The sequence below is a fragment of the Heptranchias perlo genome, chromosome 8 (genome assembly GCF_035084215.1).
Source record: "Heptranchias perlo isolate sHepPer1 chromosome 8, sHepPer1.hap1, whole genome shotgun sequence".
Lineage (NCBI taxonomy): Eukaryota > Metazoa > Chordata > Chondrichthyes > Hexanchiformes > Hexanchidae > Heptranchias > Heptranchias perlo.
In genome coordinates this window covers 14,630,244-14,652,842 of record NC_090332.1, presented here as the reverse complement: position 1 = coordinate 14,652,842, position 22,599 = coordinate 14,630,244, and the positions used below count along the sequence as shown (strand labels likewise).

The 22,599-nt window shown below is 42.8% G+C and overlaps 1 protein-coding gene across 3 annotated transcripts in view; it reads right to left on the bottom strand.

Moving 5' to 3' along the window:
* Positions 1-452: 452 nt before the first annotated feature.
* The window catches only part of qpct (glutaminyl-peptide cyclotransferase), a 33,685-nt gene continuing 11,538 nt past the window's right edge, over positions 453-22,599 (bottom strand). For all 3 annotated transcript variants that reach the window (XM_067988710.1, XM_067988711.1, XM_067988709.1), the window contains exons 2-7: positions 16,251-16,397; positions 11,238-11,519; positions 10,106-10,279; positions 7,306-7,405; positions 5,078-5,194; positions 453-823 (exon numbers count right to left, since the gene is read on the bottom strand). In XM_067988710.1, the coding sequence (XP_067844811.1) occupies positions 678-823; positions 5,078-5,194; positions 7,306-7,405; positions 10,106-10,279; positions 11,238-11,519; positions 16,251-16,325 (894 nt within the window). In that variant the 5' untranslated portion in view covers positions 16,326-16,397 and the 3' untranslated portion in view covers positions 453-677. The remainder of the gene's footprint in view (positions 824-5,077; positions 5,195-7,305; positions 7,406-10,105; positions 10,280-11,237; positions 11,520-16,250; positions 16,398-22,599) is intronic.

The following is a 22,599-nucleotide window of genomic DNA, read 5'->3' as shown; positions in this document are numbered from 1 at the left end:
TTAATCTTGTATTTATTACTTCCCATTATGTACTCTCTCAAAGTTGGGTTTCACAATTAGCCATTCTTTTTTCCTGAATATTCTTTCCATTTAATAATGGAGTATAAAAAGAAATGCTATGTTTAAACTCAAAAAGGAAATGTGCACAGACAACAAAAGTTAATGGCATCACACTTTGTTCACATCCATACAAGCAATTAGACAATTTTTATGGCACTGCTGAATGTGAATTTATATAAAAGCTAGATATTTTGGAATGGTTCTCCTTTTTTGTCATGTTTACATTTATCAAAGTTTTGTCCACGTGGCAAAAGTGGAATTCTGTGATTAAAATGTCTGTACGAGGGATGACACAATTATTTTCCCATGTTAAAAAGTGTTGCCGTAAATTAAAACAAAAAGGATTCAAACGTCTACTAAAAAAAGACAAACAAACTAATACCAGTATGCACTGTTTACCAAGAATGCACACCATGAAGCTTTTATTGGTTAATAACAATCAATATTGATTCAGTCAACACATTAAATACAAACGGGCATTAACTGGGTGAGTAAATTTGGTTACTTGTAAATATTGGACAGTAAGGCAATTACATTAAGGCAGCGAGCGCTGCTACTTTGAATTTTCTGAAATCGATTTGGTTTGAACCATTCATTTTGTGTGCACTAGGGCTATATTATAATCTGAGATACTCCAAAACAAACAGCTGCAGTATTTTACTAAGGTTATCAATTGTTGTTGGATCCAGATTGTGCTCATTATCCTCCATGCTGTGCCACACTTGAGGGAAAGGTGTAGGTATAATATGCAGAATGGGAACACCTATTGGAACATAAAACAGTGAAGAATTAATTGACATGTATTTGGTTCATACCTTTCAATGTCACATTCTACAGTATTCTGATCATGAGATGTATGAATTTCAACAAGTTAATAAAATGCATTTACTCTATTTGAGGCAGATCTCTTCTGAAGTGTATCAAGATGCATTATTGATGAAATGCATCAAAGGCCAATATGAACAACTGTTCTATTTTCTCATCTCACTTGCCATTTTGCTAGTTATTTTATGGCCTTCTCAAGCACACCATTCCCTAACCATTTCACTACTGTTGGGTTCTGCAAAATGTACTTTGCATCATTCAGTCCTCCTTTGTATTCTACATTTAATACCTGTCCCTTCCATATTTAGTTAAAACTAACCTCACCAAGTTTTATCTTAATGATGTTTCCCTTATAGAATCATATAGTATAAAAGGAGACTATTTGTCCCATTGTGCCTGTGCCAACTCTTTCAAAAAGCTATCCAATTAGTACCACACCCCCGCTCTTTTCCCACAGCCCTGCAAATTTTCCCTTTACGAGTAAAAATCCAATTCTCTTTTGAAAGTTACTATTGAATCCGTTTCCACCACCCTTTCTGTGCATTCCAGATCATAACAACTTGCTGTGTAAAAAAAATTCTCCTCATTTCCCCTCTGGTTCTTCTGCCAATTACCTTAAATCTGTGTCCTCTGGTTACCAACCCTCCTGCCAGTAGAAACAGTTTATCCTTATTTACTCTATCAAAACCCTTCATAATTTTAAACACCTCTATTAAATTTCCCCTTAACCTTCTCTGCTCTAAGGAGAACAATCCCAACTTCTCTAATCTCTCCACATAACTGAAGTCCCTTATCCCTGGTACATGATGTGGAGATGCCGGTGATGGACTGGGGTTAACAATTGTAAACAATTTTACATCACCAAGTTATAGTCCAACGATTTTATTTTTAATCCCACAAGCTTTCGGGGGCTTTCCCACACCGCCTGAGGAAGGGGAAAGCCCCTGAAAGCTTGTGGAATTAAAAATAAAATCGTTGGACTATAACTTGGTGTTGTAAAATTGTTTACAATCCCTGGTACAGTTCTAATACATCTCCTTTGCACCCTCTTCAAGGCCTTGACATCCTTCCCGAAGTGCGGTGCCCAGAATTGGACACAATATTCCAGCTTGAAGCCTAACCAGCGATTTATAAAGGTTTAGCATAACTTCCTTGCTTTTGTACTCTGTGCTTCCATTTATAAAGCCCAGGATCCTGTATGCTTTTTTTAAACAACCGTATCAATTTGTCCTACCACCTTCAAAGATTTGCATATGTGAACCCCCAAAACACGCTGTTCCTGTACCCCTTTTAAAATTATACCAATTGGTTTATATTGCCTCTCCTCATTCTTCCTTCCAAAATGCATTACTTCACACTTCTCTGCATTAAATTTCATCTGCCATAAGTCTGTCCATTTCACCAGTCTGTCTATGTCCTCCTGAAGTGTGCTACTATCCTTCTCACTATTTACTAATTTCCGAGTTTTGTATCAAATGCAAACTTTGAAATTATGTTGTTTATATCCGTCTGGGTCATTAATATATATCAAAAATAGCAGTGGTCCTAATACTGACTCCTGGGGGCCACCACTGTATACGTCCCTCCAGTCTGAAAAACAACCGTTCACCACTATTCTCTGCTTTCTGTCTCTTAGCCAATATTGTGTCTAAGCTGCCACTGCCGCTTTAATCCCATGGGCTTCAATTTTGCTAACAAGTCTATTATGTGGCACTTTATCAAAAGCCTTTTGTAAGTCCATATACACAACATCAACCATATTACCATCATCAGTCCTCTCTGTTACTTCATGAAAGAACTCAATCAAATTTTTAAGACTCGATTTGCCTTTAACAAATCTGTGCTGGCTATCACTTATTAATCCATGTTTTTCCAAGTGTCAATTAATTTTGTCCCGGATTATGGTCTCTAAAAGTTTCCCCACCACCGACATTATACTGACTGGCCTGTAGTTACCGGGTTTATCCCTCTCCCTTTTTTTGAACAGGGATGTAACATTTGCAACCATCCAGTCCTCTGGCACCAATCCCTTTTCCAAGGAGGATTGAAAGAATGTGGCCAGATCCTCTGTTGTTTCCACCCATACTTCCCTGAACAACCGAGGATGTATCTCATCTGGACAGGTGACTTTTCTACTTTGAGTACTGTCAACCTTTTAAGCACCTCCTCTTTATCTATTTTTATCCTATCCAATTTCTCTACCCCCTCCTTCTTTCCTGTGATATTGGCAGCATCCTCTTCTTTTGTGAAGACAGATGCATAATACTCATTTAGTACTTCAGCTATGCCCTCTGCCTCCACAAGATGATTTCCTTTTAGTCCTTAATTGGCCCCAACCCTCCTTTGACTATACTTTTACTCTTTATATGTTCATAAAAGACCATAGTATTCCCTTTTATGTTACTCGCTAATCTTTTCTCTTACACTCTCTTTGCCCCTCTTATTTCCTTTTTCAGTTCTCTTCTGCACTTTCTGTGTTCTGTTTAACAAGGGAATAGTTAAGCTGATTTTCAGCAGGATTGCTGATAACCAGTTGTGTTCTAAAACAGAGCTAATCCCAATCAATGAGGAAATATTTCCTCTGTGCACTAGGTGCAGCAAAATCAGTTACATGCTTGGAAAGAACAAACTGATTTTGATAAAGGATGGATAGCCCACTAAGTAGACCAACTGCTCAGCCCGCCTCAAGTAAGACCAGATGGTGCCATCTAAGCAGAAGTCAGAGTTCTGAAGATAATGAGCTCAAGTGTTTTAAATGTGGTGGGGCAAGCCACCAAGCAAACCATTGCAGGTACCATAGAAATCCTGCATTGCAAACCGAGAGGCCATGTGAGCTTGTAAGATATGAGATGGCCAGTTACGAGGTCACAACTGGTGTAGATAGGTGGACTCCTTACCTTCCCCCAGTCATGGTGAATGGGACTCTCAAACGGGTTGAGTGTGCATCATGGGCAGGTACTTAACATAATAAGCAATACAATGTTGGACATGAACGGATGCACAACGAAGCTAATGATGATTGAACGATATCATTGTGTTGATCGTGTCTACTTCTTAAAAAGAGCTTTGGTAGGACCCAAGTTTGAAAAAAAAACATTGTAAAGCAGATAAAACTGCTGCTCCGGCTAAACTTAGTGTGGCCACCAGAGTCCAATCGCAGAATGAAGTAGCAATGTCAGATGTGAGCTGCAGCTGGGACTGTAATGACAGGGAGATTATGATTAGCAAGGTAGAGTGCTTTTATGAACTCTGTGAGGCAGGGATTGGACAGGGAAAATGACCCAACTGTGGAAGGGGAGGGGTCAATGAACAGGTGGGGGGAAAGGAGGAGGAAGCAGGAGTGAGAGAGTATATCTGAAGAAGAAGGGTGCCTTTCCAAGAAGTGATAGTCTGGTTGGTATGCTGAATTCAGATAAACACAATGTTACTTACTTTTCCTAAAACAATTGGATCAAAGTCCAATAATTGTGAAGTAAGAAAAATAAAATTAACCAGAATGCATAATTTTTAATGTGAAAATTCAAAGTTATCTGGGAACATGTCTTCATCTGCCTAGGAATACACCACTAAGAGCTGCAAGAAGGTGGGGCCAGCATTGGGATGAATTGTGTACAATTCTAGATTTGCATTCTACAGCGCTGCCTATGGGAGAAATTCTACTGTTTGCTATTTGTAGCAAATTGGTTAACAGTCTCTGATGAAACTGTTCATTTCACCATTTCATCATTATTTTAAATGAGTTAACAATTTCATTAAATAACAAGAATCTCATCCCAATGTACTAATCAATTTGTTAAAAATAGCACACAAAGAAATTTCTACCTCTGGTGGCTTCTGCATTGATCTTACATTTTCTTGTAGATCATTTAAAAAAGGTGGGGGGGGGGGAACAGGAAAGAAAAAGATAAAAACACAGCACTGTGTAGAAATAGGCTATAATCAATGAATCTAGGTAAGTAACATGTAGATATTAGAAAGGCAATTCTATTTATATGACAAAGTCAAGAAGTATAAAACAATTGGGAAGTATTATAGAATCTTACAGCACAGAAAGAGGCCATTTGGCCCATCGTGCCTGTGCTGGCTCTTTGAAAGAGCTACCCAATTAGTCCCACTCTGCTGCTCTATAAATAGAGGCACAGAGTACAAAAGAGAAAAACTTCTTCCCTCATTGTGACATGCTACAATATACCTCTTTGTAAAAATGGTGTATGGTCATCATCAATATGCCCTGCTCGCATTTTGGTCCAGAAATATTTCACCTCATTGGGATGGTCACTCAGCACACCCAGTCGATGCAGACGGCGCTCTGTTGGACAACATTAAGCAAGTTGGTTTGGTTGCAATTTATACATGGCTCAGTATGTTTTTCTGGCAAATGTTAGTAGATTGTCACTTTATCCTAGTGCAATCAAAGCATCGGGATATGTGTACTGTTAGGTTTGCTAGGAGCAGGAGTGATCAAGAAAAATAACACCGATACCATATTCATGCCAGAATTAAGGTCTCAGCATGTGAGCGAGCCACCTGCTGATTTGCGGACTTGCTAGGTTCATACACTGGGCACATGGCCTCCTATAAACTAGTTTCATCTTCAATGTGGTTTCCCCATTATTTACCTAGGCCACTACTTTTGTTTCCACTATTCCTTAATGAGACCACAGGCATTGCCCTTTTTGAAATTTCAATGCCATCCATTTGGGAGCTGGAAAATTGCTTAATAAAATACTGAAGACAAAATAATTCCTTTTACGATAATTGGCAAAAGAACCAGGGGGGAGATGAGAATTTTTTTAACACAGCGAATTGTCATGATCTGGAATGCAATGTCTGAAAGGATGGTGGAAGCAGATTCAGTAACTTTCAAAAGGAAATTGGATATATACTTGAAAAGAAACATTTGCTGGGGTATGGGGAAAGAGCAGGGGGGTGGGACGAATTGGACAGCTCTTTCAATGAGCTGGTACAGGCACATCGGGCAGAATGGCCTCCTGTGCTGTATAATTCTATGAAAGGAAAAACTGTTTAAGCCATTCTTTAATGATGTACATATTTTTGCCACAATCTAACGTTCAGTTTACTCAGTGTTGCCCATTCATGCATCAACATGCGTTTCCTTGGTTCATACCATGAAGTATCAAGATGATCTTGAATCTTCTCCCTCCCTGACTCCATTTTTTGCTTCTGTCTCTCACGTGCTATGTGTGGTATAACAACCAAGCTTAATAATTTAATGCAAGAATTTTGAAATATGTGGAATTGCTTATCCAAGAAGCTGCCACTAACATTTTGAAGTTCTGCAATCAACGGCCATCTCCTTATGTGCCATTTGTGATCCAGCTCTAGCTGCAGTTGCATCACTTTTTTTTATAGCCTGGATGTAGAAATCCCCAATGGTCATAAATCAGTTTTGGACATTCCATAAGAAGCCATTGAGTAGAATCACAGATTAATACATAAATATGGGAATGAGAATTAATTCAATACAGAACAGTAACTACTACTGTCCAGATGGCTTGGTTTTCCACTGTATGTCCTCAGCTGACATTGTAACTCATCTGTCCTTGAACACATTTCCCCATTTCTTTAGCATTCCTTAAGAACAATGGCCTTAAAGGCCTTTTACCAATGGTAAATGCATGTTGATGCATGAATGTGCAACATTGAGTAAACTGAAAATTGGGTTGTTGCAAAAATATGTACAACATCAAAGAATGGCTTAAACCAGTTTTTCCTTTACCAAAAAGGCCTTTTACCAATCAAGTCTGATTCTTCCACAGATTGGATAGGATGTACACAATTATTCACTCTCCCACCTATTTAATCCTCAGAAAGAAAGGTCTGCATAAATATACCCCAATCCCTAAAAGCAATAATAAGAATTTCCAAGTTATCTATATCCTCCATATTTTCTATATTTAACCTTGCCCACTGCCCTTTGTAAGATGACAGCACCACACCCAGCCCTAACAACTCAATTTATACATATCTCATAACCTTCGTTTTGCTCCTAATCAGATATTTATCAGCTTTTTTTTTCCTTGACTGAGCTAACAACCTAGCATTATGGGAGGAGGGAGGTGGGATAATACCCCACTTCAGTGTCATGTTCTCCCATCTCATTGAGGAGAATTGTTTTAAGTTAGTTTAAAGTGCAGTTCCTTATTGCAGTTCATAAAATTACATTTATTATAGACATATAAAAGTCTTCCACATCCAGCCTGTACCAGTCTCCCAGCTGAAGGAGAAATATGGAAGGGAGTAACCTCCTGGGGGGCAACAATTAGGGGGTACATACAATTCAGAAGGAAAGAGCTGAGGAAACAAAATGTAAGAAAATGAAAAACAAATTTGCGACAAATAATAGCCACCAAATGTATAATAATCAACATAACTTATATTTCTGCTAGTTTTAGTTACCTATTAGCTGTAGTCTTTTATGCCATCGAGCTGTATTTGGAAAATAACTTGGAAATCTTGGATTTGGAGCACCAATTAAATCCAATAAGACAAATAGGTCCTATAAGGAATGTAAGCAGTTTGTTAAGTTAGAGCATTAGCAAATCAACAGATTAATCAGCTCCCAGCGACTACCAAATAGACCCAGTAGAATTAAGAAAGGGGTCCCATCTGGTGTAAATTCCATCATTAAAATGTTTATGGGTTGGTAAATTGTTTTAACCTTATAGTAATATCATTATCCCTTCCCTAAGATAGTACATTTGAAACTTGTTTCTTTGTTTGCTAATAATTTATTTGTAGTAATATAGATTGATTTATCAAAGAAAGGCAGCTTTAAATTAACGTGGGTTTCCTAAAATCAACATGGTTATCTTTGTTTTAAAGTTTTTAAGATGGAATAGTAACTGAGATTTTGTTGTGGGAAATACAGTTATTGTCTAATTTTGCAATTAAACTGGTACTGGCTAGACAACGGTAATGGATTATTGGTTAAAAACCACTAGGTCTGGGTGTGATGAGAATGTAGGTAGTTTAAGGTGATCAGGGCTCCTTTACCTTCAGAATCCAGATTCCTCTGGTTTAATCCAACTAAGTCTTTAATATGCAACCGCTTTATTCTGGAAACTTGTTCTAAAGGACCTTCACTCAGAGTCAACGGGAACAGCATCAGTCCCAATTTTCTTAAGGCAATCAAGGAAGGGCAGTTGAATGACTATCAGTTCCTGATGTTGTTCATTATTAAAAGGCAAATAAAAGGTAAGCCTTATATCACAATGCCTATTTATTTATTTTTATTTAAAGTACCTCCATCTTCCACCAGCATAGAATCACGTCTCTAATAAAATAAAACTTCTATGTGTGTTTGCATATTAATCAGAGGAATTAATTTTTACAAATATCTTTGTCATCTAGCACACACTTCACCATTGGCCCGATGCCCTTCCTCCTTTATTGGCTGACAGTAGTCTACATTTATAGTATTAAATATCACAAACCTGCACAGTGGTGCTTTCTTCCTAAATTTATATTCTACATCTCTTCTCCCCTTCAAAACCCTCCTCAGAACTGACCTTTTGGGCCTTGTCTTCTGTCACCTTCTCTAACCTTCTCCCCATTCCTGCTTGGTATATGATCTGCTGTTTGCGAATTGCCTTGGGGGCATTATCCAAGTTAAGGGTACATTATACGTGTGAGTAAAATGTTTGGATATTACCTGTGAAATCTCTGATTATCTAACTAATGTATGTGCTGCTGTGGATGGAAAATAATTGCAGTGTTAACTTATTTTACCTTGTGGCAAATCCATATTACCTGCTGATTAGAAAATCCCAGCCAATAGCTTTCAGCTTTACAATACATATACCACCATAAAGAAGGTATTTTACTATATGGAGGAATTAAACAGATCAGTAAACATCTAAATATAAAATATGTTTTTCTCTCAGTTTCTCTAATAAAGCCACTTAAACAAATTCCCAGAGGACCAATGCTTACATCTATTTTAGTAGAACACATATGCAGGAGTAAGATAAGGCAAAGTCAAGTTTGTTGCATACCATTGGTGACAATGGGATTCCTGTGTTTACAGCCAATCTACAAAACAAAATGCAGAAAACAAAACAACTGTTCCTATCTCACACTGTTAATACAGGTTCTTCGACAGCATCTCCCAAACCAGCGACCTCTACCACCTAGAAGGACAAGGGCAGCACATGCGAACAATACCACCTGCATATTCCCCTCCAAGTCACACACCATCCCGACTTGGAAATATATCGCCGTTCCTTCAACTGGGTCAAAATCCTGGAACTCCCTTCCTAACAGCACTGTGGAAGAATCTTCACCACACGGACTGCAGCGGTTCAAGAAGGCGGCTCCCCACCACCTTCTTAAGGGCAATTAGGGATGGGCAATAAATGCCGGCCTTGCCAGCGACGCCCACACCCCATGAACAAATAAAAAAAAAACTCCAACCTCACAGTACTTCTAATGCAGACACTCCAATCTTGCAACATCATAAATCAAGCAACTCCAAACTCACACTACTAATAACAAAGGCACGGTAGCCACACGCTACCATTAACAAAGACACTCCATTCTCAGCCAATCATTAACCCTGACTCTCCAACCGTACCTATCCATTAACTGGAAAACTCAAACCTTACCTAGCCATTAACCAGAAAACTCCAACCTCACCTAGCCATTAACCAGACACTCCAACCTCACCTAGCCATTAACCAGACACTCCAACCTCACCCAGCCATTAATCAGACACTCCAACCTCACCTAGCCATTAACCAGACACTCCAACCTCGCCTAGCCATTAACCAGACACTCCAACCTCACCTAGCCATTAACCAGACACTATAACCTCACCTAGCCATTAACCAGACACTACAACCTTACCTAACCATTAATCAAACACTGCAACCTCATCTAGCCATTAACCAGACACTACAACCTGACCTAGCCATTAACCAGACAATTCAGTGTCTCACTGACATTAACCAGGCATGCTGACCTCATACTGGCATTAACTAGAGACACTGACCTCACAATGCCATTAACGCAAATATTCCAACTTCACATTGCTATTAACACACAGAGAAAAGAGATTTATTGGATCTTTAGGAACACTGCTTTAATTTGCGATTGAGAAAAGCTGCATTGTTATTCTTCAATGTTTTATTGATGTACATCTTATCTACTGTCAAGATGACAATCACTTCTTGCCTTTCTGAAGGTGGTCAGTACTTACAATTCCATGCAGTTGGTTGGTATCAGTTGCACCAGGTGGATGTGCCGTCCTCTCCATCTTCCGCGCCAAATGTCGAGAACCGTAAAGTGAGTCATTCTCAGACCAATATTGAAATGCTTCTTCTCCATCAAAAAAAATGAGCTGCAGGGTAAGATCTGGTCTGTCACTAATATCCTAAAAAAAGGAGAAATAATTTAACTGTAAGCCTATAGAAATTTACCTACACTAAAAATAGAATATCTAAATAACTGATTGAATAAAATGATATTTCTGTTGAGACATTTAAAAAAATTAAAACTCAATGAAAAATTAGAACAAAGAAAATACATGTAGACCACACAGGCAAAAATAACACCAGTCTGGGCTAGTCCCTAATCATAACACTTTGGAACCTGTTTCAGGTGCTATTATAAAACGGGCATTTCTACTTGAATCATTATTGTCATGATGTTACCAATTTAAACTCTAGAGAGCATATAAGTAAACCTGTTGAGTCTGTTTCCTGGCTGAAGCTTCCTTTTTTCCAATTGTTTGTGACATATTATGATAATCCATTTGCACAGTAGTTTTAAATCTTCATGCTGTGTTTAGAGGTAATCCTTGAAATGTTCATGGCCGTTTATGATGTTTGAACTCATGACCTTGGCTTTATTAGCACCACACTCTAAATAATTGCATGTATTATGCTGGTTTTATGGTGGTTATTTACTGCACAAATTAAATTCCACTGGTGACCCAATTTGAAATCCCCTCGTCCTAAATATCTTCATTCGTTTTATCAGTGGCAGCAGTGAGTTCTTCTGAAGCTTGTGTTAACTTCACCAGTACCAGAGTGAAGTTTGAAAGATCACCATATTAATTGTCCTTCACGTGAACACCTTCTAGCAGAGAATGTTAAAATGCAGAAAAAAGGTTCATTTTTTTAATTTAAATGGCATAAAATGGTGACTATTAAAATGTTAAACTACAACAGACATTAACGTTTAGTTTAACATCCGAACAACCTCTTCTCGATGGCTAGATGGCCTGATGCAAGTGTGAGATGTTAAATAACTCAGAATTTTAAGTGATAATTTACCAGGTTAATTATTTACAATGTCAGTGCTGTGATGTATCATTTATTAAGGAGTACCTTCATCTCAAGTAGCAGATTGTCCAGTGCACGAGCCAGTTCCAACATCATGGCACATGGTACAGCAGAATCTGTGGCACCCACGTATACTCTGCTATACCACCACTCGTTGTAGTATTTTGAGTCATGGTGACAAGCCAGCACGAGCCTTCGCTTGGCTGAGGGATTCAGGGTACTGATTATATTTGAAAATGTGACTGTTCCATAGGGTGTTGCCTCGTGGAATGTGTCCTCTTCAGTTACCCAGCCAGCCTGGAGTTCACTTAACTGATTCACAATGTGCTGTGGAGAAAAACAAATTTAACAAGGTTTAACTCTCATAGAAGCTGAAAAAGCAGTTAGGTAAAAGGCATCTTAATCTGGACCTTCTGTTGACTAGGGCAAATGCTATTTGAAGGTTTCATTCCACCATACATGAGTTCTTATGTTCAGCTCTATGGAGCTGCTAACCTAAGGGCAGGGACTTTTTTTTTTATTCGTTCATGAGATGTGGGCATCGCTGGCGAGGCCAGCATTTATTGCCCATCCCTAATTGCCCTTGAGAAGGTGGTGGTGAGCCGCCTTCTTGAACCGCTGCAGTCCGTGTGGTGAAGGTTCTCCCACAGTGCTGCTAGGAAGGGAGTTCCAGGATTTTGACCCAGTGACGATGAAGGAATGGCGATATATTTCCAAGTCAGGATGGTGTGTGACTTGGAGGGGAACGTGCAGGTGGTGGTGTTCCCATGGGCCTGCTGCCCTTGTCCTTCTAGGTGGTAGAGGTTGCGGGTTTGGGAGGTGCTGTCGAAGAAGCCTTGGCAAGTTGCTGCAGTGCATCCTGTGGATGGTACACACTGCAGCCACTGTGCGCCGGTGGTGAAGGGAGTGAATGTTCAGGGTGGTGGATGGGGTGCCAATCAAGCGGGCTGCTTTGTCCTGGATGGTGGCGAGCTTCTTGAGTGTTGTTGGAGCTGCACTCATCCAGGCAAGTGGAGAGTATTCCATCACACTCCCGACTTGTGCCTTGTAGATGGTGGAAAGGCTTTGGGGAGTCAGGAGGTGAGTCACTCTCGGCAGAATACCCAGCCTCTGACCTGCTCTTGTAGCCACAGTATTTATATGGCTTGTCCAGTTCAGTTTCTGGTCAGTGGTGACCCCCAGGATGTTGATGGTGGGGGATTCGGCGATGGTAATGCCGTTGAATGTCAAGGGGAGGTGGTCAGACTCTCTCTTGTTGGAGATGGTCAATGCCTAGCACTTGTCTGGTGCAAATGTTACTTGCCACTTATCAGCCCAAGCCTGGATGTTGTCCAGGTCTTGCTGCATGCGGGCTCAGACTACTTCATTATTTGAGGGGTTGCGAATGGAACTGAACACAGTGCAATCATCAGCGAACATCCCCATTTCTGACTTTATGATGGAGGGAAGGTCATTGATGAAGCAGCTGAAGATGGTTGGGCCTAGGACACTGCCCTGAGGAACTCCTGCAGCATTGACCTGGGGCTGAGATGATTGGCCTCCAACAACCACTACCATCTTCATTTGTGCTAGGTATGACTCCAGCCGCTGGAGAGTTTTCCCCCTGATTCCCATTGACTTCAATTTTACTAGGGCTCCTTGGTGCCACACTTGGTCAAATGCTGCCTTGATGTCAAGGGCAGTCACTCTCACCTCACCTCTGGAATTCAGCTCTTTTGTCCATGTTTGGACCAAGGCTGTAATGAGGTCTGGAGCAGAGTGGTCCTGGCGGAACCCAAACTGAGCGTCGCTGAGCAGGTTATTGGTGAATAAGTGCCGCTTGACAGCACTGTCGACGACACCTTCCATCACTTTGCTGATGATTGAGAGTAGACTGATGGGGTAGTAATTGGCCAGATTGGATTTGTCCTGCTTTTTGTGGACAGGGCATACCTGGGCAATTTTCCACATTGTTGGGTAGATGCCAGTGTTGTAGCTGTACTGGAACAGCTTGGATAGAGGCGCAGCTAGTTCTGGAGCACAAGGCTTCAGCACTACAGCCGGGATGTTGTTGGGGCCCATAGCCTTTGCTATATCCAGTGCACTCAGCCGTTTCTTGATATCACGTGGAGTGTATAGAATTGGCTGAAGACTGGCTTCTGTGATGGTGGGGATATCAGGAGGAGGCCGAGATGGATCATCCACTCACCACTTCTGGCTGAAGATGGCTGCATATGCTTTTGCACTCATGTGCTGTATTCCGCCATCATAGAGGATGGGGATGTTTACAGAGCCTCCTCCTCCCGTTAGTTGTTTAATTGTCCACCACCATCCACGACTGGATGTGGCAGGACTGCAGAGCTTTGATCTGATCCGTTGGTTGTGGAATCGCTTAGCTATGTCTATAGCATGTTGCTTCCGCTGTTTAGCATGCATGTAGTCCTGAGTTGTAACTTCACCAGGTTGGCACCTCATTTTTAGGTACGCCTGGTGCTGCTCCTGGCATGCTCTTCTACACTCCTCATTGAACCAGGGTTGATCCCCTGGCTTGTTGGTAATGGTAGAGTGAGGAATATGCCGGGTCATGAAGTTACAGATTGTGCTGGAATACAATTCTGCTGCTGCTGATGGCCCACAGCACCTCATGGATGCCCAGTTTTGAACTGCTAGATCTGTTCTGAATCTATCCCATTTAGTACGATGGTAGTGCTACACAACACTTTGGATGGTATCCTCAGTGCAAAGACGGGACTTCGTCTCCACGAGGACTGTGCGGTGATCACTCCTACAAATACTGTCATGGACAGATGCATTTGTGACAGGTAGATTGGTGAGGACGAGGTCAAGTAAGTTTTTCCCTCGTGTTGCTTTGCTCACCAGCTGCCGCAGGCCCAGTCTGGCAGCTATGTCCTTCAGGGCTCGGCCAGCTCGGTCAGTAGTGGTCTACCGAACCACTCTTGGTGATGGACATTGAAGTCCCCCACCCAGAGTACATTCTGTGCCCTTGGTACCCTCAGTGCTTCTTCCAAGTGGTGTTCAACATGGAGGAGGACTGATTCATCAGCTGAGGGAGGGCGGTAGGTGGTAATCAGCAGGAGGTTTCCTTGCCCATGTTTGACCTGATGCCATGAGATTTCATGGGGTCCGGAGTCAATGTTGAGGACTCCCAGGGCCACTCCCTCCTGACTGCATATCACTGTACCGCCACCTCTGGTCGGTCTGTCGTGCCGGTGGGACAGGACAAACCCAGGGATGGTGATGGATGAGTCTGGGACTTTGGCTGAAAGGTATGATTCTGTGAGTATGGCTATGTCAGGCTGTTGCTTGACTAGTCTGTGGGACAGCTCTCCCAATTTTGGCACAAGTCCCCAGATGTTAGTGAGGAGGACTTTGCAGGGTCGACTGGGCTTAGTTTGCCGTTGTTGTGTCCGGTGCCTAGTGGTCTGATGCAGAGTGGTCCATCCGGTTTCATTCTTATTATGACTTTTTTTAGCGAGATTTTACAACTGAGTGGCTTGCTAGGCCATTTCAGAGGGCAATTAAGAATCAACCACATTGCTGTGGGTCTGGAGTCACATATAGGCCAGACCGGGTAAGGATGGCAGGTTTCCTTCCCTAAAGGACATTAGTGAACCAGATGGATTTTTACGACAATCCGGTAGTTTCATGGCCACCATTACTGATACTGGTATTTTAATTCCAGATTTTTATTTAATTAATTGAATTTAAATTCCCCAGCTGCCGTGGCGGGATGTGAACTCATGACTCCGGATTATTAGTCCAGGCCTCTGGATTACTAGTCCAGTAAATCTGATAAGATGAAAGCAAAATTGAAGGAGGATTTGTCCCTCGGCCACTTTCATGCCTCTGCTAGCAGCCTTCTGCAACTCTGAGTGGCATTTGCAGAGGCCCAGGAGAATGTCACCATCCCTTACTTCAATTTATAGTCAGAAAGAGAGTAGAGGGATTTATTCCTTTGAAAGGGTGAGTGGTATGCCTTGAAACCTCACCTGTCCAAAGGAAATTGTTATTTTTAATCAATATTATTTTAATCAAATTTTTAGTAATTGTAGTGGCATACTATTAACCCTTCCACCAGATCAGCTGGACTGACAGGCACGATACTGAGAGTATTGCATTTGTCATTCTACTGCATATTGACTAGGGAACAGGGTCAGACTGGACAAGAACCTGCAGCTATCGTCTGCTCAAGATGCCCAGAGTCAAAATATCACTCTTGGAAGGATAGCAGGGAAAATTAATTATTCTTTGAATCACAGTATCAGTGATTACACCCAACTATTTTAGTTGGGGCATATATTTCCTTTATACACCTGAGAACATTTTACTATCAGACAGAAATCCTGCGACTTTTACATATTTCAATTGACCCCTTCCTATTGTCTGAATAAAAAGTGCAGAAATAATTTCACTGTGCTGATTCTTTCATTTGGCATTTACCAACTAACAGACTGTAAGTTCACAAGGGTCTCTAGTGTGTCTATACCCGTGATCTTACCTCTGCCCCTGCTTATTATTGCACCAGTGCATGGAGTTCTGCTGTGGAACAGGAAGGCCTTCCAATTCTGGGAGGAACATAGGAACAGGAGTATGCCAATCAGTCCCTCGATTCTGCTCCACCATTCAATTAGATCATGGCTGATCCGTACCTCAACTCCATTTGCCCGCCTTAGCTCCATATCTCTTGATATCCTTCCCCACAAAAATCTATGGATCTCAGTCTTGAAAGCTCCAATTATTCCAGTATCCACAGCCTTTTGGGGGAGCGAGTTCCAGATTTCTATGACCCTTTGTGTGAAAATGTGCTTCCTGATTTCCCTCCTAAATGGCCTGGCTCTAATTTTAAGATTATGTCCCCTCGTTCTTGTTTTCCCCACCAAAGGAAATAGTTTAACATTTTAAGCACCTCGATCAGATCACCCCCTCAATCTTCTATACTTAAGGGAATGAATATAAGCCAAGTTTATGCAAGCTAAAATTGCTTCATTCTGACACGAAGCTTCCAGGGTAAATGAAACTTTAATGGACTTCATCTTTTTACAGGCTCTCTCTACTTACCTGGCGCACAGCAACATTTCCAATAGAGCCTGGATATCTTTCCCTCAGCATTGGTCTCAGATCATTATACCACATCAGAGAAATGTTGGTCAACGATGTAATGTTCCGGATGTCAGCCGCAGTCAAGTACTTGGGCTTATGGAGCAGCTGGTAATTTAAAGACATTGAGTTAGTGAGAAAATTAAAAATATATGAAGCAAACTGTTACTACAAAAACATGAGGTTTCTAGTCTTTTGTTATGTTTATAAAGGCATTTATTTTTATGTTTGTTTAAGATCTCCCAAGGCTGTGCACATTCCTCAATGAAAGTCATCTGGAAAGAAAGCATTGAGTAATTCTCCCATGGTTGATAGAGGGTGCGGAAATAAGCCAGCCATGTGTCAATAACACTATGTTTGTCTTCAAGGAGGTATATAAGCAGCTACGGGTGACTGTGGGGAAAAGCCTGGCATCAACTCAATGCCTCCCCACACAACATGGTCACAATCAATAACTCACAACGTAAAGAATCCTGGGCGCAAAGCTTCTTCCTATGACAATACTTTGTGGAACATGGTGTTAGGGCTGAAGACACTGCATTACAATCCCACTTTTACTAGATTATAGCCTTTAACAGGAGTCTCAGCACCAAAGACCATTTCAAAAACTTTTTTTTTTAAATTGCTGAGAGGAGGCTGAGTGGAAATCAGAAAACAGTTAATAGAGATGGATCCTAAAATCAGTTCTCCCAAACTGATTGCTAAACAGCAAACCCTGCTAAAAACATCAGTCGAATAGAAAAGCAGAATACTGCAGAAGACACATACACAGAAAAATTAACCCCATGATTGTCAAGAAGGCAGAATGATTGGGTTGTTTTGTAGTTCCAAAGTGGCTTGAGGCAATTAAAAGCAGAGTTTTATACAGCATAAAGAATAGTGCTATCAGGGAGGGAGTAACAAATCTGCTATTTAATTTTGGTTTATTCTTATGATATCACAAACCATGAGACCCTATAATTTTCTCTACAATAACTGGTTATTTTATGGCTTCTTCACATTTACAGTGATGCTGCCACAGCCCAATTTTGGAGGCAGTTTGTAATGTATAGAAAGCTGATTGAGATGCTGTTTAACTGCTCCAAAGGCAGCAGTGCTACTGTTGACAAATATAAATGGCTGGCAACGGCCATAGGCAACTGAGTACTCAACCCCCTCATCACCTGCTCACACGTTGAGGACAGCAGTGCTTTTCAAACTCCAGGCTTGCATGGAGCTTCCCAAAACTCGGGGGAAGGTTCTGCAGTCAGAAAATTAAATTGCTGTCGCAACTTTATACCAAATGTGTACTTCATAATTGCAACTGGTAAACAGGCCTGATTTCAGAGCCCCAACATATTACACAACTGCTTTAAGCAGAGAGGTTCTACAAGAAAAAGGGGACTAGCTTAAATGGGTCCCTCAGAGTATTACTGCTGGTTAGAGCAAGTGCCAAGAGAACAATGCTAATGACCGCTGGAAATAGTGCCAAGATATTCCTAGCACGGTATAATAGCTGATGCTGACATCCATTCAAAATAATGAAACCATGATTCACACTAGAATGTAATAAGGCTGTTGTGTTTCCAATAGTGATTTAGTGAGTGACTGCATACATAGGAGACAGTATTATAGAAGTATTACTCAATAGAGACAACTTCTTTAGCAAGTCATGAAGGGACTCATTACTAAACTGCCCCTGTTAATCTATTTGTGCAGCAGTATTTATTACAGTTAATGCTTTCAATAAGAACCCTAATACCTCATCCAAATCTGAGAATCAGCGATGGGCTTGGTTATTGGAAACAAAATGAAATTAAACTTCAGAGAATTTGTATATGAAGAAATGTAGAATTTGAAATGTACATATTTTGATTTTTACTCTATTAGACGGCAACAGTGAAAACAGATCAAAAGACAAAGCTATTGGGATAATTGCTTACCTACATGCAATAACCTGTTGTGGTAACTTGGCTAACCGTAGCACTCTCACCTCTTGTGTTCAAGCCCCAAGCCAGAGACTTGAGCACATAATCTAGGCTGACACTACTGAGGGGGTACTGCATTGTCAGTGGTGCTGTCTTTTGGATAAAATGTTAAACTGAGGTCCTGTCTCTCCCTCCTCAGGCGGACCTAAAGGATCCCATGCACTAATCAAAGAAAAGCAAGGGAGTTCTCCTGATGTCCTGGCTAATATTTATCCCTCAACCAACATCAGTAAAATAGATTACAATTGGTGGCAAGGGTACAGAATTTGTGGCGTGGACTGAAGACAATGGCTTTAGTCTTTCCAGTGTTTACACATCCATACATTAACTGTAGCTGAGAGAGTGGGCAGGAACCCTGCTCTGATACCTCTGCCAGTGCTGCTTTGAACCAACTACTAGGACATGGGAACAATTCTACTTCCAATTTTCCCTTCCTTGGGGAAACACTCGGCTACAACTTGATGCCATGCAACAGCAAATTGGCTACGGTTTCAAGCTCAGTGATGTGTGGCTTTCCATGGTGCTCTAACCCAGACTGTTTCTACTTCCATGGTGCTCCAACCCAAACTGTTCCCACATTGTATTGCTGTCATTCTTTAGAACTTTTTTTTGTTCTTGGGATGTGGGCATCTCTGGCAAGACCACATTTATTGCCCATCCTTAAATACCCTCAGAAGATGCTGGTGGACCTTCTCCTTGAACCAACACAATTCTTGTGCTGATAGTTCTCTCACAATGGTGTTAGGTAGGGAATTGACCCAATGACAAGGAAGGAATCACAATTTATATATAAATCAGGATGGCGTGTGAGCTTGAGGGGAACTTAGAGATGATGGTGTTCCCACAACATTGCTGCTCTTGCCCTTCTTTGTAATAGATGGAGATGCTGTCGAAGTAATTTTGACAAGTTACAGCAGTGCATCCTGTAAAGCATATATATTGCAGCCACAGTGCACCAATGATGGAGAGAGTGGATGTTGAGTTCAGTGGCAGGGTTGCCGATCAAGCGAACTGCTCTGTCCTGGATGGTGTCCAGCTTCCTAAATGTGTGGTTGTGGCAGCAGCCATTCAGGAAAGTGGTGAGTATTCCATCAGACTCCTGACTTAAGCCTTGTAGATGGTGGAGAGGTTATAAGGGATCAGGAGGTGAGCCACGTGTCACAGAGTACACCGCCTCTGCCCTGAGTGGTTGCTACGGTGTTGACATGGCTGCTCCAGTTAAGCTTCTGGTCAATAGTGATCTCCAAAATGTTGATGGTGGGGTAATCAGCCATGGTGGTAACGTGAAGGTCAACGGGAGATGGCTGGGCATTCTCTTGTTCAAGACGGTCATTACCTGGCGCTTGTGTGGCGTGAATGTTAGCTGGAACTTCTTAGCCCAATTCTGGGTGTTATTCAGGTCCTCTGTTAAGCTGGCATGGGCTCCTTTGACCCCACTGGCTTTAGTTTTTCAATGGCTCTTTGGTAACACACTCGGGTAGATGCTATTTTCATGTCAAGGATCAGCTACTCTCACACTGCCTCAGTCAGAACCATTTTGAAACACTCTTAAATACATTTTTTTCCACATTCAAACTAAGCTAATGTGGCAATGATGCCAGTTCAGATGCATTGGGCTCGATTTTCCCAGGAACGGGCGGGGGCGGCTCCGAAAATCGGGGAAATCCCATTCAGGTTCGGAGCCCGGCTTCAACCCCCAGACTTCCGGGTTCCCCACTGACGCGTCAGGGTGCGCGCGTGCCTCCCGCATGCGGAAGTCCCGCCGGCTTTCATCATTTACAGAGTTGTTGAGGTAGTTTAAGTACTTGAAGCACTTAATTTTCTCCACATTTTGGCAGGGGTGCGATTTTGAAGGATCCGCAGCATGTTTCCCGTGCTGTGGGAAACACTCCACGTTGCAACAGATTGTTTCAGCCAGCAGCCAGTCAAATGCTTATTTGACAGATGGTGAGAAAGGTCACTTACTGCAGCAGGCCACTCTGTTATTTCAGACAAAGTTTTGGCTGCAAGATGTTTGTGTTTGCACTGAAAAATCTTACTTTCCACTCGAAATTCTGCTGTTCAAACATATTTAACTACTTTGCGGACCCCCTCAAACTCACACTGTCAGGATGGGGGTGCGCCATGGCTGCATTCACCACTACATCTGAGGACAAGCAACAGCACCAGCCTCGCCAGGCACGGCGTCCACCTCCGCCACGTGGAGCTCCATAATGCAGTGCTGTGCCACAGGCACCTGCACGAGAACACAGAGAGCAACAAAGGAGAGAGCAACGTCGCAAGAGGCACTACCCTCACCACAGGGTCCACAGACTGAGGCTCAGCTTCCTGTACCTCTTTGAAGAGCAGTGCATATGGAGGCTCAGAGTCAGTCACCAGGTAGTCGCAGACATCTGCAGCCTCCTTCATGATGAGCTGCTCCCGGCTGGGCAGAGCAGCACCTCCTTACCTGTCGCTATCAAAGTCACCACTGCCCTCAACTTCTTTGCCTCCGGATCATTCCAGGGTGCCACCGGAGACATCGCCAGGGTCTCTCAGTCGTCTGCACACAAGTGCATAAGGCAGGTCACTAATGGCTTGTTTCGTAGGGCCTCGCCATACGTCAACTTCCCCATGGACTACCTCAGCCAGACGGGGAGGGCAGTGGGATTCCACTCTGCGGCTGGCTTCCCACGGGTGCAGGGTGTAATCAATTGCACCCATATAGCAATACGAGCCAGGACTGTTCATCAACAGAAAGGGGTATCACTCCATCAACACTCAGCTCGTTTGTGACCACCGCAAAAGATTTCTGCATGTGTGTGCCAGATTCCCTGGCAGCTGCCACGATTCCTTCATCCTCTGGGAATCCAACATCCCGCCCCTCTTCCACGCACCGAACACACTTAAGGGCTGGCTCCCTGGGGACAAGGGATACCCCCTACACACGTGGCTCATGACACCTCTGACGAATCCCATCACCGAGCAGCAGCGTCGATATAACGACAGCCACATCGCCACCAGGTCTACAATTGAGCATGCTATAGCCCTGCGCAACATGGCACAACAGAGAGGGGTGCCGCTTGAGGAGGCCCCATCCACATCTGCCACCCACATTGAGGAGGAAGAGGCAGAGGAGGAGGAGCAGGAACAACGGCTCACCTGGCTGCTCATGAGGCCAGAGGGTCACTGATATGTGAATGGTTCTCCTAATATCAGACAGTGTGAAGAGTCCAGTCTTCACACCACCTGGATAGAGCAGCGCCCACACCAGCAGCCCCCCCACACTTCTCCCTGCACAAAACAGGACTGCAACTACACATACACCCACTGTAGAGTGACCCAATGGGTGGCATCAAGTGTTGCCATTCATGGTGAACCTCATGAAAGGGCCCTATTACAGAAGCCAGTCGAGAATGGCCAAGACGTGGCAGTAGTGGTGACAATAATAATATTTAATGTGAGTTTAACAAAAAGCTAATATAAATAAAAAAAACATGACCAATCATCAAACACCCTTATGCATACCCTTCGTGCTTACAAAACCTTCGCCTTTCTCTTCCGACTACTTCTACATGGTGCATCCCCTGTGGCTGCAGCAGAGAGCAGAGGTAGTGGCAGGTTGCTCTTGTTCATGCCCTGACCAATTAGATGCTTTGGGCCTAGGCCCTCTGGGTTTTGGTGCCCGTGAGGACCCCTCCAAAGACTGCTCCGCCTGCACCTGTGCAGGGGCAGACTCAGCCTCCTGGAGAGGAGGCAGCATTGCAGATACTGGTTGAGAGGGGGACAACAGGTGAGATGTGGGAGCGCTTTGAGTGTCCCCACTTCCACATCCCCTTTCGCCATCATCCCTCCCCTGGGCCAAGCCGACATCACTCCTACCACTCTGCTGGACAACAGTTTGGAGGACATGTGTGAAGCCTTGTAAGGCCAGTGCTAGTGTGTCTGCCTACCTATTTAAGGTGGCAGATTGTTGTTCACTGTGAGTCCGACCGGCCGTTGTCAGGGCCTGAATGGACTCATTTGTGAGCCGTGCTTGAAGCTCAATGGAGGCTAGCCTTCTCTCCATTGCAGACATTCCCGCACTTACCCGTGTCAGTATCTCAGGGAGTTGCTCACGTCCCTGTGACACTATCTCAGAGATTCCCTCCTGTGCCACCATTCCACTCATGCAGGAGTTGGACTCCTCCATCCTCTGCGCTATTGTGGAGAGTGCGCGTGGCACCTGTTCCAGCACATCGCAAATGTGCTGCTGTCCCTCGATCATTCTCCTTTTAAAGGATGGCCCCCAGGGTTCAGCATCTGCATCCAGCTGAGCAGAGCCTGGAGAGGAGTGCTCCCACCAACGCGGACTCTCCGCAGTA